Raw genomic sequence first — 12756 nt, forward strand, 5'->3', positions numbered from 1 at the left:
AAAAATTAGCTGTCTTTATGGTAGTAGTGCAGACTTTCTGCTTAATGTATGACTGAAGTTCAGTCATGCTTTAGTAAATACCAGTAAAAAAGTAAATGTATGCTTAGAGGAAAATTATGTATTGTTTTCTGCCTTGTCTTGGGTACCTCATTTTGGACTTAAGGGAAGGCTGATGTTTTTGTGGTGAACAGCTGAAGAATTAATGAATACTCTGGAATAAAAAGTTTATGGGACACTATGTTTGAAAGATTATTTTTACTTAAGATCAGAAGAGTTACAGCCACATACAGTCACATTAATTCTCAAAACATGAATTTAGTTCGTACTTTCATGGACCGAACTCGACATCCATATATGACAGCTTGAGGCAGAAAAAAACTAATTCTGTACAATCTTTTTAATGGTTACATAATTACCAGGATGCAAAGTACTAGTGTGAAGTCATTTGACAGTAGTGTCCTTTCAAAGTGCTAAGAATATACAAAGGTAATTGCTGTTAGCAAGAAAGTTACAGATTTAAAAAAATCTTGGGCACCAGTGGGAGAAAAATTAAATATTAAGTGTTCATGAATTTAATGCTTTAAAACAGTGCTTCAACCGAGCAGGAAAACAACACTGCTATTTAGACTTTTCATTTTGCATTGAAATATATCCGAGATGGAAATATGACTAGACATTTATAGAACATTTAAGAATACATATGCTGCTTATTTCATCTTCTTAAAGCAAGTAACATTCATAGTACTTGATATTTTTCAAGCATTTTCCCCTTGTAGAAGTTTAGTGAGACTGTGCAATACTGGAGCAGTAGTCTAAGATGTCCTGGATAGTGAATTCCATGGTAACACCTGATCCAGGATAGCAACGAGCTATCAAGCCTTCAAAGTGTTTGTATTGGCGTATAAACTCATCTTGCATAGAATGCCATACAACCTGCCGAAGAAGAAATACAAACTAAAGTAAGTGACATTTTATCAAGACAAAATTCAGAAAAAACAAGATTTTTGTTGCATAGAATTTCTGTAAGTCCCCTTCTATAAACATTTATACAACTTCTACCAAGTCAGAATGACAAAAGAGAGGTTTTTGGGTTGTTTTAAAAAAAAATATCATAAAGCGTTTAAATACAAATATCTCATGTAACTAACTGAGCAAAGAGGGTGAGATTTTATAAAATCCTCAGTGAAGTGGCCTAATTCTTCTCCCTCTAAAGTCAATGAAAATTTCACTACTTATTTCTATGGGAACAGAATTAGGCCACCTCTGACCACTTTTTAAAATCCCATTCATAGCACTGGAAGAGAATGAACTGAAAGTATTATTCTGTGCCAAAACATATGTATAGAAATAGATGAATTTCCAGATCAGACAAGTGGTCCATCTAGTCTGATATACTATCTCCCACACTGGCCAGCACTAGATGTTTCAAGCTTGCAAGAAACCCAATAATGGACAATTATGGTATACTCTAAGAGAAGTTTCTTCTTAACTCCTGTTAGTGGTTGATTCAGTTTGTCAAAAGGAGTAGAGGCAATTGGGGGTGAATTCCCCTTTAAGAAAACTCAACCCTCAAAACATTCCATTTTGAGGAACTCACGCAGGGCTCCAAACCCCCCCCCACTTATTTTCAGAAGAGTCCTGAAGCTCAAGGCACATCCCCCAAATGGGAGTATGCAGAAACAACACCTCAAAAGAAAAAGTTATGGCAAGTTACTAATTTACTGATGACGTACTTCCCAGAATACAGAGCTGTAGTTTACACAGCATTCTTTTGGTGCAAGTCAAGATGCTAATTTTCTCTCATTCCAGAGAAGCAGACTAAAGGCTATTCTACAAAGTAGTAGGATGTTTGTACAGGCATTAAAACAATCTGAGATGTCAGATTATTCTTTATACAAATCTGATAGTTTTACCTGAAGTAAATTTTCTTCTTCACAAAGATGTTTGTCCACCTTCTTATAGAGATTATCCAATCCCTTCTTCACTTCCTTACCAGGATATTCCTTTATAACTTTGCGAAGCTCTTGTTTATTGAAAGCCAGTTGGTAACTTACTTCCTCTTCTCTTATGCCTTGTGCCACACGAGCTTCAACACCCTCAAAGAAATGCTAAAATACAATTATAGTATTAATATAATCATAAATGTAGGGTAGTGTATTTAAGTGTGGGAATACAGATCCGATGGCACATCTTGTTTCCACATGACAAAAAAACCTGACTTCAATGAAACAATACTGATTTACATCAGCTAAGGATCTGGTTCCACCCAACTAAACAGAGCAGTGTCTGCCACCACCGCACTAGAGCACTGGTTAAGCATTAACTCAGAAGGAAAAGTGTAACCACTTCTTGTAGCAGGGTTTCCCTTGAAGTCTTCTGTCAAGTGCTGATCCAGCCTAAAACTAACAAGATCATAGTCTGAAGAGAAATAGCAGAAGAGCCGTGGATGTCTAAAGAAGAAAAAATAAAAAGCAGTAGCAATGTACACAAACATGAGATCCTAAAATATGCATTCCAGAGCGGAGTGGGCCTTCAAAAATGTATGTAGGGAACTTCATAGTTTAACTCACATTAGGTGACAAACAAGCATTTTAGATTTTTTATATATCTATATAGAAAGACATTTCATTATGACTAATTTCTCAAGCATAAAAATTCTTAATTTTCTAAAAAAACATTAAAAACTAACAATCCTAATTATAGTAAAACATAATTAACAATATTAAATACATTTGATATGCACAGCAGATATATCTTACAAATCTCATTATGGTATCCAATTGAATAGCTCAGTTTAAAGCAAAATGTGCTGCCATATATATGGATCTGGTTTTGGCAATTAAATGAGTATTAGGGTTTTTTTGTTTTGTTTTTTGTTTTTAAAGTAGTTTAGAAACAGGGTGATAATGCTTTTACCATCTGTGGTGGGCAACAGCATCCCCAAGCTCCTAATTAGTGATGAAAGTTAGTGTTGGAAAAGAATACCTGTCTTCACATGAACATTTGAGTAAAAATTCTGCAATATATTGCAGTCATGGAGGTGTTAAATCATTGTCCTGGCGGGAGATGAGAGCCCTTTGGAAGTCACCCTGATTGGAAGTTAACAGAACAAGAAATGGCACATCCTCACACGCCTGGAGCAGCAAACTCAAAACGTGCAAACTAGTTTTTGGAGAAAGACAGCTGTATTTTGCATTAGAAATATAGTTAGACCAAAAGATGCTTACATTTAATTTCTCAAGAGGCTGTCCCAAGGAGTAGATGACATAAGACTGGAGATGATCAGTGTATTTCTGTTTAGCTTCTTTTTTTTCAGCCTCAAGACATGAGATTTTCAAACGAGAGAGAGTTGCAAAAATACGGTGGAAGTTCTCCATCATGACCACATCCCTGGGTGTTTTCTGGCTTTCATTTGCTACTTTCTCCACTAAAATCAAAACAATAAAAAAAGATTCAACACAAATCTCTTAAGGTAATTAAAATTTCTAAATTATGGGAAAAAAGAGAGCTTTGTAAGATGAATTCAAAAGAACCAACTATAGGAACAATTCCAGAAAAGTGTCTTTGGTTTTCATGTCAAGAACAGTCATTTGTAAAAATTACTGTTATTTTAAAAAATTTTAGAGCCCTTTAATTTTAGAAAGATCCACAAACTAAATTTCTCTAGGAAGATTACCTCCTTAGGGAACCGTGTGGGATAAAACAAACAAAAGTAAGAATTCCTGGTAAGTTGTATCCTTTTAAGCAGAAATGAGGATTCAAACTGATGACTTTTTACTTGGCAAGTCTGCCAAAATGATTTCCATTGTTGAACAAGTGAGTACATGAGAATATACAAAGCAGCACTTCACATTAGTCCTAAGACTACAGAGTTCCACTCCTTACATATAGAGTATAGAGAGTAATTTATACATATTTTAAAATAATATACGATACTTATTTACATGACTGATCCTTTTGTTTAGCAACAAGTGATTTGTACACATTGTGGAAGTTTACAAACAATTTATTTCCCTTTGAAGATATTTATGCATTGTAGCAAAACTTGAAAAAAATTATACTAAAAAGTATTTATTCTAGGCTCCTTTTGCTGTTATTGAAGATTTTTGTATTGTAATATGAGCTCTATTCTGCATATCCCAACTTTTCTTACCACGAACAATTTTTACTTAGAAAAGAACAGGAGTACTTGTAGCAGCTTAGAGACTAATAAATTTATTTGAGCATAAGCTTTCGTGGGCTTGCATCTGATGAAGTGGGCTGTAGCCCATGAAAGCTTATGCTCAAATAAATTTGTTAGTCTCTAAGATGCCACAAGTACTCCTGTTCTTTTTCCGGATAGAGACTAACACGGCTGCTACTCTGAAACCAATTTTTACTTAGAATATCAGTGTCTATTGCCAAAGTTATTTTGTCCTTCCAGTCTCTCTTTTTAAACAGGAATGCACATAAAGGTGCCAGATCGATAGTCTTGATGATGGAAGCACTCATTTGTCCACAAAACAGGCCAATGCTAATGTATATTTCCACATACTGCCCCATCATTGCTCCTCAACCTAGTTCCAGATCACCACTCCAAGTAAACGTGTAGTAAAGTCTTTGTGCCCATTTATCCATTAGCCTTCCCACCGAAACAACGAGGATGCCATTTGTGATAGTAATTTTTGTGGCACGAATTCCTGTGCTCTAGAAAATTAACTGAGATCATCAATTCATTTCAGACACATCACTGAATAGTCATTAGGAAAATACGTCGCTGCCAATTTTGGTCTTCCTCTCTTCCATTCTATCCAAACCGTGGCAGCTACAGATACCTTACTGAGCAGCCTTGCAATCCCTGATTGCATTAAGTTCAAACCCCTCACAATAAAAACCCTGCCTATATCTCTGCTGTCTTTTTGTCTTAGTATCATCCTCAGTCGTCCTTCCTATCTCTTGTCTTTTTTCCACTTGTAGCTTTGTGCTTTTTTTTGAGTCTACTCCCAACTGGTTTGGAGCAGTCTGTGCCCTCTTTTCTGCTAAGTATCCTATCTCTCTCTCAAATATCTTCTAAAAAAAAAAAGTTACCTTTTCCGTAACTTGTGTTCTTTGAGATATGTTGCTCATGTCCATTTAACTTAGGTGTGTGTGCTCACCACGTGCACCGGTGCCGGAAGTTTTCCCCTCAGCAGTATCTGTAGGGGACCGGCTCTGGCACCCCCTAGAGTGGTGCACACATACTGTGGTATATAAGGCGCCTCCGGTTCCCCCCCCCCCCCCCCCCAGTTCCTTCTTGCCGGAAACTCTGACAGTGGGGAAGAGGGGGGGCGGGCCTGTGGAATGGACATGAACAACACATCTCGAAGAACAGTTACGGAAAAGGTAACATCTCTTCTTTGAGTGATTGCTCATATCCATTCAACTTAGGTGACTCCCAAGCAGCACCCCTCGGAGGTGGGTAGGAGTTCACGGACATGTAGATTGCAATACAGCTCTGCTAAACCCAGTGTCATCCCTGGCCTGCTGAGCGATGGCGTGGTGGGCCGTGAACATGTGCACCGAGGACCACGTCATGGTTCGACAGATGTCCTGGCTCAGGAAGTGTGCCAGGAAGGCCGCCAAAGATGCCTGAGCACTGGTCCAGTGGACTCTGATGATCGGTGGCGGAGGGACTCCCACCAACTCATAGCTGGTCCGAATGCAAGAGATGATCCAGTTAGAAATCCTCTGCGTGGACACTGAGAGGCCCTTCATCCTATCAGCTGTAGAGATGAAAACCTGAGTTGACTAACAGAAAGGTTTTGTCCGATCTAGGTAGTAAGCCAGAGCCCTTCTTACATCCAAAGCATGAAGGTGCCTGTGACGCTTTGTAGCTCGGGGGAACACCCTACACCCCCATGTTCATCTTTATAAAATGATGGTGTAGTATCCAATGCAAAGTTTGTCATGTTGGGTATCTTCGGAAAGCTCATGATGCACTGAGCATGGTTGTTATAGTAATTATTGCAGTAATGTTATATAGGTTATAATTTCATGTATGTTGTTATGAGGCTGAAAATGTATCCTCGTGGCTTAAAATAAGCCCAGACAAAAACTCTCCAAGAGCAGAGGGGCAGTTCACACCTCATCAGGGCAGGTATGGGACAAACCCAGCCCAGCCTCACAGGAACAAAGGACACTGGCCTAGGCAGCAACAAAAGAATCTGTTAGACTTTCGAAGGAGTCACCCCCCTTCCTTTGGTCAGTTTGGAACTGCAATGAGGTAATGTTCAAGGGGGAGGGGGCAAAGCCAAGAGGAAAGAAAGAACATGATAAAAGGGAGAGACATTTGCCAGGCTCTCTCTCTCTCCCACCTAAATCTACAGACACCACACCAAGCAACTGAAGCAGTGTTCAAAGGGGAGAGCCTGTCTGAAGAGCAATCGGCCAGCCTGTGGTGAGAAACATCTAAGTTTGTAAGGGCATTGAAAGTGTTAAAATCAGCTTAGAATGCACTTTGCTTTTATTTCATTTGACCAAATCTGACTTGTTATGTTTTGACTTATAAATCACTTAAAATCTATCTTTATATAATGAATAAATCTGTTTATTCTACTTGAATCAGTGCGTTTGGTTTGAAGTGTGTCAGAGATTCTCCTTGGGATAACACCTGGTACATATCAATTTCTTTGTTAAACTGACGAACTCATATAAACTTGCAGCGTCCAGCCGGCATAACTGGACACTGCACGACGGAAGTTCCCAGGGTTGTGTCTGGGACCGGAGGTATTGGCTAGGGTCATTCGGTTGCACAATCCAAGAAGCAGCTTACCTGCCAGAGCCTGTGTGCGAACAGCACAGGAGTGGGGGTTCTCACAGCAGAGCAGGGTGAGGCTGGCTCCCAGAGTCAAGAATTGGAGTGACCTAGCAGATCACCGGTCCAGATAACACCAGAGGTGATCATCACAGCTCTCTCTTCACTAGTCTCATGGGGCTTAGGGCAGAACACCAGAAGGAAGATATCCTGGCTCATGTGGAAAGCAGACACCACCTTGGGAAGCAAGACCAGGTGGGGCTGGAGCTGGACCATGTCTGTACAGAAGATTGTGTACAGCAGTTCTGAGGTCAGGGCTCACCTCGCCGACATCACTGCCACCAGGAAAACTACCTTCCATGATAGGTGAGACAGGGAGCACAAGTCCAAAGGCTCAAAGGGTGGGCCCATGAGCCTGGACAGAACAAAGTTGAGATCCCACTGAAGGGCTGGGGACCAGACTTGATGAAAGTCTCTCTCAAGGCCTCTAAGGAACCTGATCATCATGTCATATCACATCACATCTGCCCCTGGATTGGTGGATGAAAGGCCGAAATGGCTGCCAGATGCACCCTGATAAAGGAGCGCGCCAGGCCCTAGTTCCTTAAACGAAGCAGGTAGTCCCAGATTGACTGCACCAAAGAATGCGAAGGGGAGATGCCCTGTTTGGCTGCCCAGCAGGAGAACCTCATCCAGTTTGTCAGGTAGGTCTGCCTAGTCGAGGGCTTTCTACTCTCGAAGAGGCCCTTCTGGACCCCTTCCAGACAAGCCCATTCATCTGGGTTCAGCTAAGCAACATCCATGCCATGAGGTGGAGGGATGCAAGGTTGAAGTGCAAGAGTTGGCTGTGATCCTGTGACAGCAGGTCCGGTCAGTTTGGCAGGGGTCAGGGAGGGATCGCTGACAAGCTTAATAGCATCCTGAACCAGTGCTGGTGAGGCCACCCCGGGGCGATCATGATAACCTGAGCCTTGTCTCTCTTGATTTTCACTAGGACCTTGCTGATGAGTGGAATTGGAGGGAATGTGTACATCAGGCTTCATGCCCACAGCAGGAGAAAGGCGTTGGAGAGGGAGCCCTTGCCCAGGCCTCATCTGGAGCAAAACCAGTGGCACCTCCTGTTCTGCCTGGTGGCGAACAAGTCCACTTGGGGAGTTCCCCCACCTCTGGAAGATCATGCCAGCTATCTCCAGGTGGAGCACCCACTCGTGGTGAGAGGAGAAGTCCCTGCTTAGGTGATCTGCTAGTGCGTTCCTAGCACCTGGAAGGTGACATGCTTCTAGATGGATTCCGAGTGCCTCTTGGCAGTGGGCCAAGGATCGTGCTCTGCCTTGCCTGTTAATGTAAAACATCGAGGCTGTGTTCATGAGGACTCTGACCACTCTGGCCAACATGTGAGGTAGGAAGACCGCGCATGCTCTGCGCACCACCCTGAGCCTCTTATGTTTATGTGTAGCGTCGATTCCTCTGGGGACCACATACCTTGGGTCTGGAGGGTGCAGAGGAGCGCCCTCCAGCCAAGGTCTGAGGTGTCCTAAACCAACTCCTTCCAGGACATTCCCGGGGTCAGTCCACCATCGAAGCGAGGTAAGTATCGTCGCGGGGATGGTGACGACCTTCTCCAGGTGGTCCCTGGACTGGGAGTAGACCGTCACCAGCCATGGCTGCAGAGATCACATTTGGAGCCTGGCGTGACACACCACATATGTGCACGCTGCCATGTGACCTAGGAGGCGCAGGCAAACCCTGGCCGTAGTCCGTGATGTGGTCCATCAATGCCCTGAATCTCTCCAGCAGCAGGAACACCCTTGGCGCAGGTCAAGTCGAGCACCGCTCTGATGAACACTGTCCCAACTTCCTGTCACTCCGCCTGGAGTCAGATCTGGAGCATGATCGTAGGGACTGGTGGCACTTGATGGATCCACGACGGCTTGGAGCCGGCGATCTACGTCTCGCGCTTGACAAGCGGTACCAGGATAAGGAGCAGGACTGGGAGTCGAAGCAGGCCCAGTGCCGGGAAGCGCCCGCACACAGTGATGCCCTCCTAGGGGATCGGGAATGGTACAGTCAATCCCTTGACGGGTCCCTGGAGCGGTACTCCTGCCAGGGGGTGCGTGCCTCCAAAGGTCTGCGCCCGGTGGCCAGCAAGCTGCACCTCGAGCCTCTCTGTCTGTGCCCAAGGTCCAGGGACTGAATAGGGTGGTGCAGCCCTACTGCAGTCAGATGTGTGGTGGCTACGGGAGGGTGAGCACTAGCGGGACATCCCCTGTGACGGGGAATGGTGGACTGGGGACCAAAGTGGTCCAAACGCGGGTTTACCCCATGACCAGGGAACCAGTAGCTGATATGGGTGACACCAGGAGAGACGTGATCTCCTGCGCCATCTGCAGGGCTTCCTGCATGGACGGCACCCGTGGCTGACGGAGGCCTCTGCCGCTATCCGGGGTAGCAGGCAGGGAGTGGGTTGGGCTACATCACTCCCCTGGAGCTTGGGCCCGAGATCCCAACGTGGGTGAAGAGTGGCCCAGCAGGGGACCTTGCTTACACCCAGTCTTATCCTTTCCCTTGTGGGAGGTTGGAGATCAGCCTCATCCTGCCTTCTTGGGCTACTTGGTCGGAGCCATGGATGGGGACTAGTGCCAGCTAGTGAACGGTCCCAGTGGGGCACCGCACACTGAGGTACTCTGTGCCGAGTCGGAGCATTGCTCCGGTGTTGGGGTGAGGGCCAACTCCATAAAGAGCGCTCTTAAACGAATATTGCACTCCTTCTTAGTCCTTGGCTTGAAGGACTTGCAAATTTTGCATTTCTCACTAATGTGTCCTTCGCCCAAGCAACACAGACAACTGCTGTGTGGATTACTAACAGGCATGGGCCTCTTGGAGCAATCACAGGGCCTAAAACCTAGGGATCGGGGCATGCCCCGTCCTGAGGCAAAGTCCTGTTCGGTACTTACAAAGTCTTTAACTATAGCTAAGGTATTTATAAACGTTAATAGAAAAAAACATACAGTATAATACAAAAGATAACTAGTTCGTATGAACAAGCAGCTACATCACTAACTGAAGCAGCAACAGTCCAGCAGCATCACTGGCAAGAAGGAACTGAGGGTGGGGGGAACCAGCAGTGCCCTATATACCACGGCATGTGCGCGCCACTCCAGGGAGTGCTGGAGGCAGTCCTCCACGGATACTGCTGAGGGAAAAACTTCCAGCACTGGTGCATGTGGTGAGCACACACACGTAAGTTGAATGGACAGCAATCACTCAAAGAAGAATGCACTTTTGTGAATCCTTCCTATCCTGATGATCTCACAGATATTACCACCACATCTTCCTATGCCTCTGTTTTTGCTCTTTTGGATTTGTCTCTTGGACTGTAAACTCTTTAAGTGTCATCTCACTTGTTTTGTGATGTACTACATACATTTGTGATGCTATATAATTCAGAGTGATGACTGAAATAAAGGTGAAAGTCTCAGTAATTAATTGGAGTCTCCAAACTCCTTCTTTATAGCCTTTAAGAAGGTGAATATTTTGTTTTTAAAAGCTTTTAATAGTTCCGCTCAGTAACAAAATATAGGTACATATATAGAAGTTAAAAATTCATATACATTTTAAGATAAAATAATGAATATTTGTCCCCTACCTCCCACGCAGAACCCTGAATGCTGGTCAGAGCAGGGATGCTGCTTTTCAAATAGTCTGCTTTAAACATTAAAAATGCACCTATGTTTTAAGTTCACTTAACGCATACTAGTATGTTACTGATTTCAGTCATTAACATTTTCTAAAAATGATGGTGCCAAAAATTTCAATCCAGATTTGGTGTCAAAGGCTTATGACAAGATTATTAATAATTATTATTATTATTTTTAATAGTAGTAAATGTACTTTTCAAATTTTTGGGACTGGGATGCCCAATAGTGCTGCCATCTGGATCTGTCTATGTGGGAAATATGCTTGATCTGCAGAACAAATATTGTCTACCAAATTGCTGTTCTGCATTCTCCATTGGCCAGTTTATGGAAAGCTATTAATGTTAGTTTCAGGGGGGACTATATATTCTGCCCTCCCAAACGGAGGAAAAAAGTACATCAGGCAGACAAAGAATGGGTTTGTGGAAGTATGTTGGGCATTGCAATAGACCTTACCATTGATGAAAACACTTCTTATAAGTTTTATGTAGGCTTTATCTAAATCTCCTCGTCGCTCTGCATTTTTGAAAATAGATTCAGCAAGTGCTGCAAATTCTTCAAATTCAGCAACAAATGTAAGGATCCCAACTTTACTCTTCTTTGATATCTTTACCTCCTCCATCTGTTTTATTTGATTGCTCTTAAGTTAAAAACAAAAAGGTTAATTAGTCCCTAATATTTTTTCTGAAACTTGACCTAAAAAAAGAAATAAGAAAAATACTCAAACACATTGAAAAAAATCAGTAAGTTTATTCATATAAGACTTGAATAATGTTCCTTTTATCTTTATGATGTTATGTTTTTTAAACCTTTTAACCCAAACAAACCTTTAATAAATCAGGGTGACGCACTATGAAGGAATTTATGAGTATACCAAATCTTTGAGCTTTTATTTTCTTCCTTTCGGTTTACCTTTTCAGCTTGGAAAAGAGACGGCTAAGGGGAGATATGATTGAGGTCTAGAAAATCATGACTGGTGTAGAGAAAGTAGATAAGGAAGTGTTGTTTACTACTTCTCATAACTCAAGAACTAGGGGTCACCAAATGAAATTAATAGACAGCAGGTTTAAAACAAATAAAAGGAAGTATTTCTTCACACAATGCACAGTCAACCTGTGGAACTTCTTGCCAGAGGATGTTGTGAAGGCCAAGACTATAACAGGGTTAAAAAAAGAACTAGATAAATTCATGGAGTATAGGTCCATCAATGGCTATTAGCCAGGATAGGCAGGAATGGTGTCTCTAGCCTCTGTTTGCGGAAGCTGGGAATACGTGATAGGGGATAGATCACTTGATGATTACCTGTTCTGTTCATTCCCTCTGGGGCACCTGGCACTGGCCACTGTCAGAAGACAGGATACTGAACTAGATGGACCTTCGGTCTGACCCGGTAGGGCTATTCTTATGTACCTTACATAAAGAGGTACATATTCTAGAGCGTACAAATATCAAGATAGTTGTTTATTAAATTAAATTCTCATATGCAGCCAAGTTAAAAAAAATCTAAGAAAGGAATCAAACATTGTTTTCTTCCTTTATTGAAAGTTGGATTATCAGTAAGTTTTGTCTCCGATTCTTGGCTAGATCTACACCAGAAACTGTTGTCTGTATAAAATGTTGGTTAAGGATGTGCTTGGGGTTTTTCTGTTTATTTTTTTTTTAAATGACATTTTTATACTGGCAAAAGTCCTAGTTAAATGCAGTTGTACTGGCAAAAAAACAGTCCGATTGCGGACATAGCTTATTTTAGTCATGGAACTATTTTCACCAGTAAAAGCTGTGTTAACATTAAGTAGGTTTGCCAGTATAGCTATATTGGCAAACCTTTTCTATTGTAGACTAGACACCTGTCTCCTTCACACACATACTTTTTGATTCTGATAGGGTCATAAAAAATGTCTTTATTAACATAAACCAAATTTTGTACAGCAAGTCAGGTGACCTGAGGGCTAAAGTCTGCATGCCTTGCTCATGCCTATAGTTTCAATGAGATCACTGGTGAGAGAAAAGTAGGCAGGATTTGGCACTGGAATACTAAGAATCTGAGTTCTTATAAGTGACTGCGTTTTTCCAGTTCCTTCCTGAATGTTCATTAGACAAAGCTAACCACCAATTATTTAAACATTGTTGCAAGTCCACCCAAGTTAGGGTTACCATACGTCTGGATTTTCCCGGACATGTCCGGCTTTTGGGGACTCAAATCCCCGTCCGGGGGGAAATCCCAAAAAGCCGAACATGTCCGGGAAAATCCGGCACCGCTGGGCCGGGGGCTGGCCCGGGGCCGGCGGT

The 12756-nt window shown here is 42.6% G+C and overlaps 1 protein-coding gene across 2 annotated transcripts in view; it reads right to left on the reverse strand.

The window, feature by feature from the left end:
• Positions 1 to 236: 236 nt before the first annotated feature.
• Positions 237 to 12756, reverse strand: part of EXOC1 (exocyst complex component 1) — a gene marked incomplete in the record, with an annotated part of 61527 nt that continues 49007 nt past the window's right edge. For both annotated transcript variants that reach the window (XM_034771114.1, XM_034771113.1), the window contains 4 exon segments: positions 237 to 933; positions 1914 to 2108; positions 3228 to 3427; positions 10924 to 11107. In XM_034771114.1, coding sequence (XP_034627005.1) covers positions 781 to 933; positions 1914 to 2108; positions 3228 to 3427; positions 10924 to 11107 — 732 coding nt within the window.

This window comes from Trachemys scripta, chromosome 5, assembly GCF_013100865.1.
Source record: "Trachemys scripta elegans isolate TJP31775 chromosome 5, CAS_Tse_1.0, whole genome shotgun sequence".
In the NCBI taxonomy this organism is placed as follows: Eukaryota; Metazoa; Chordata; order Testudines; family Emydidae; genus Trachemys; species Trachemys scripta.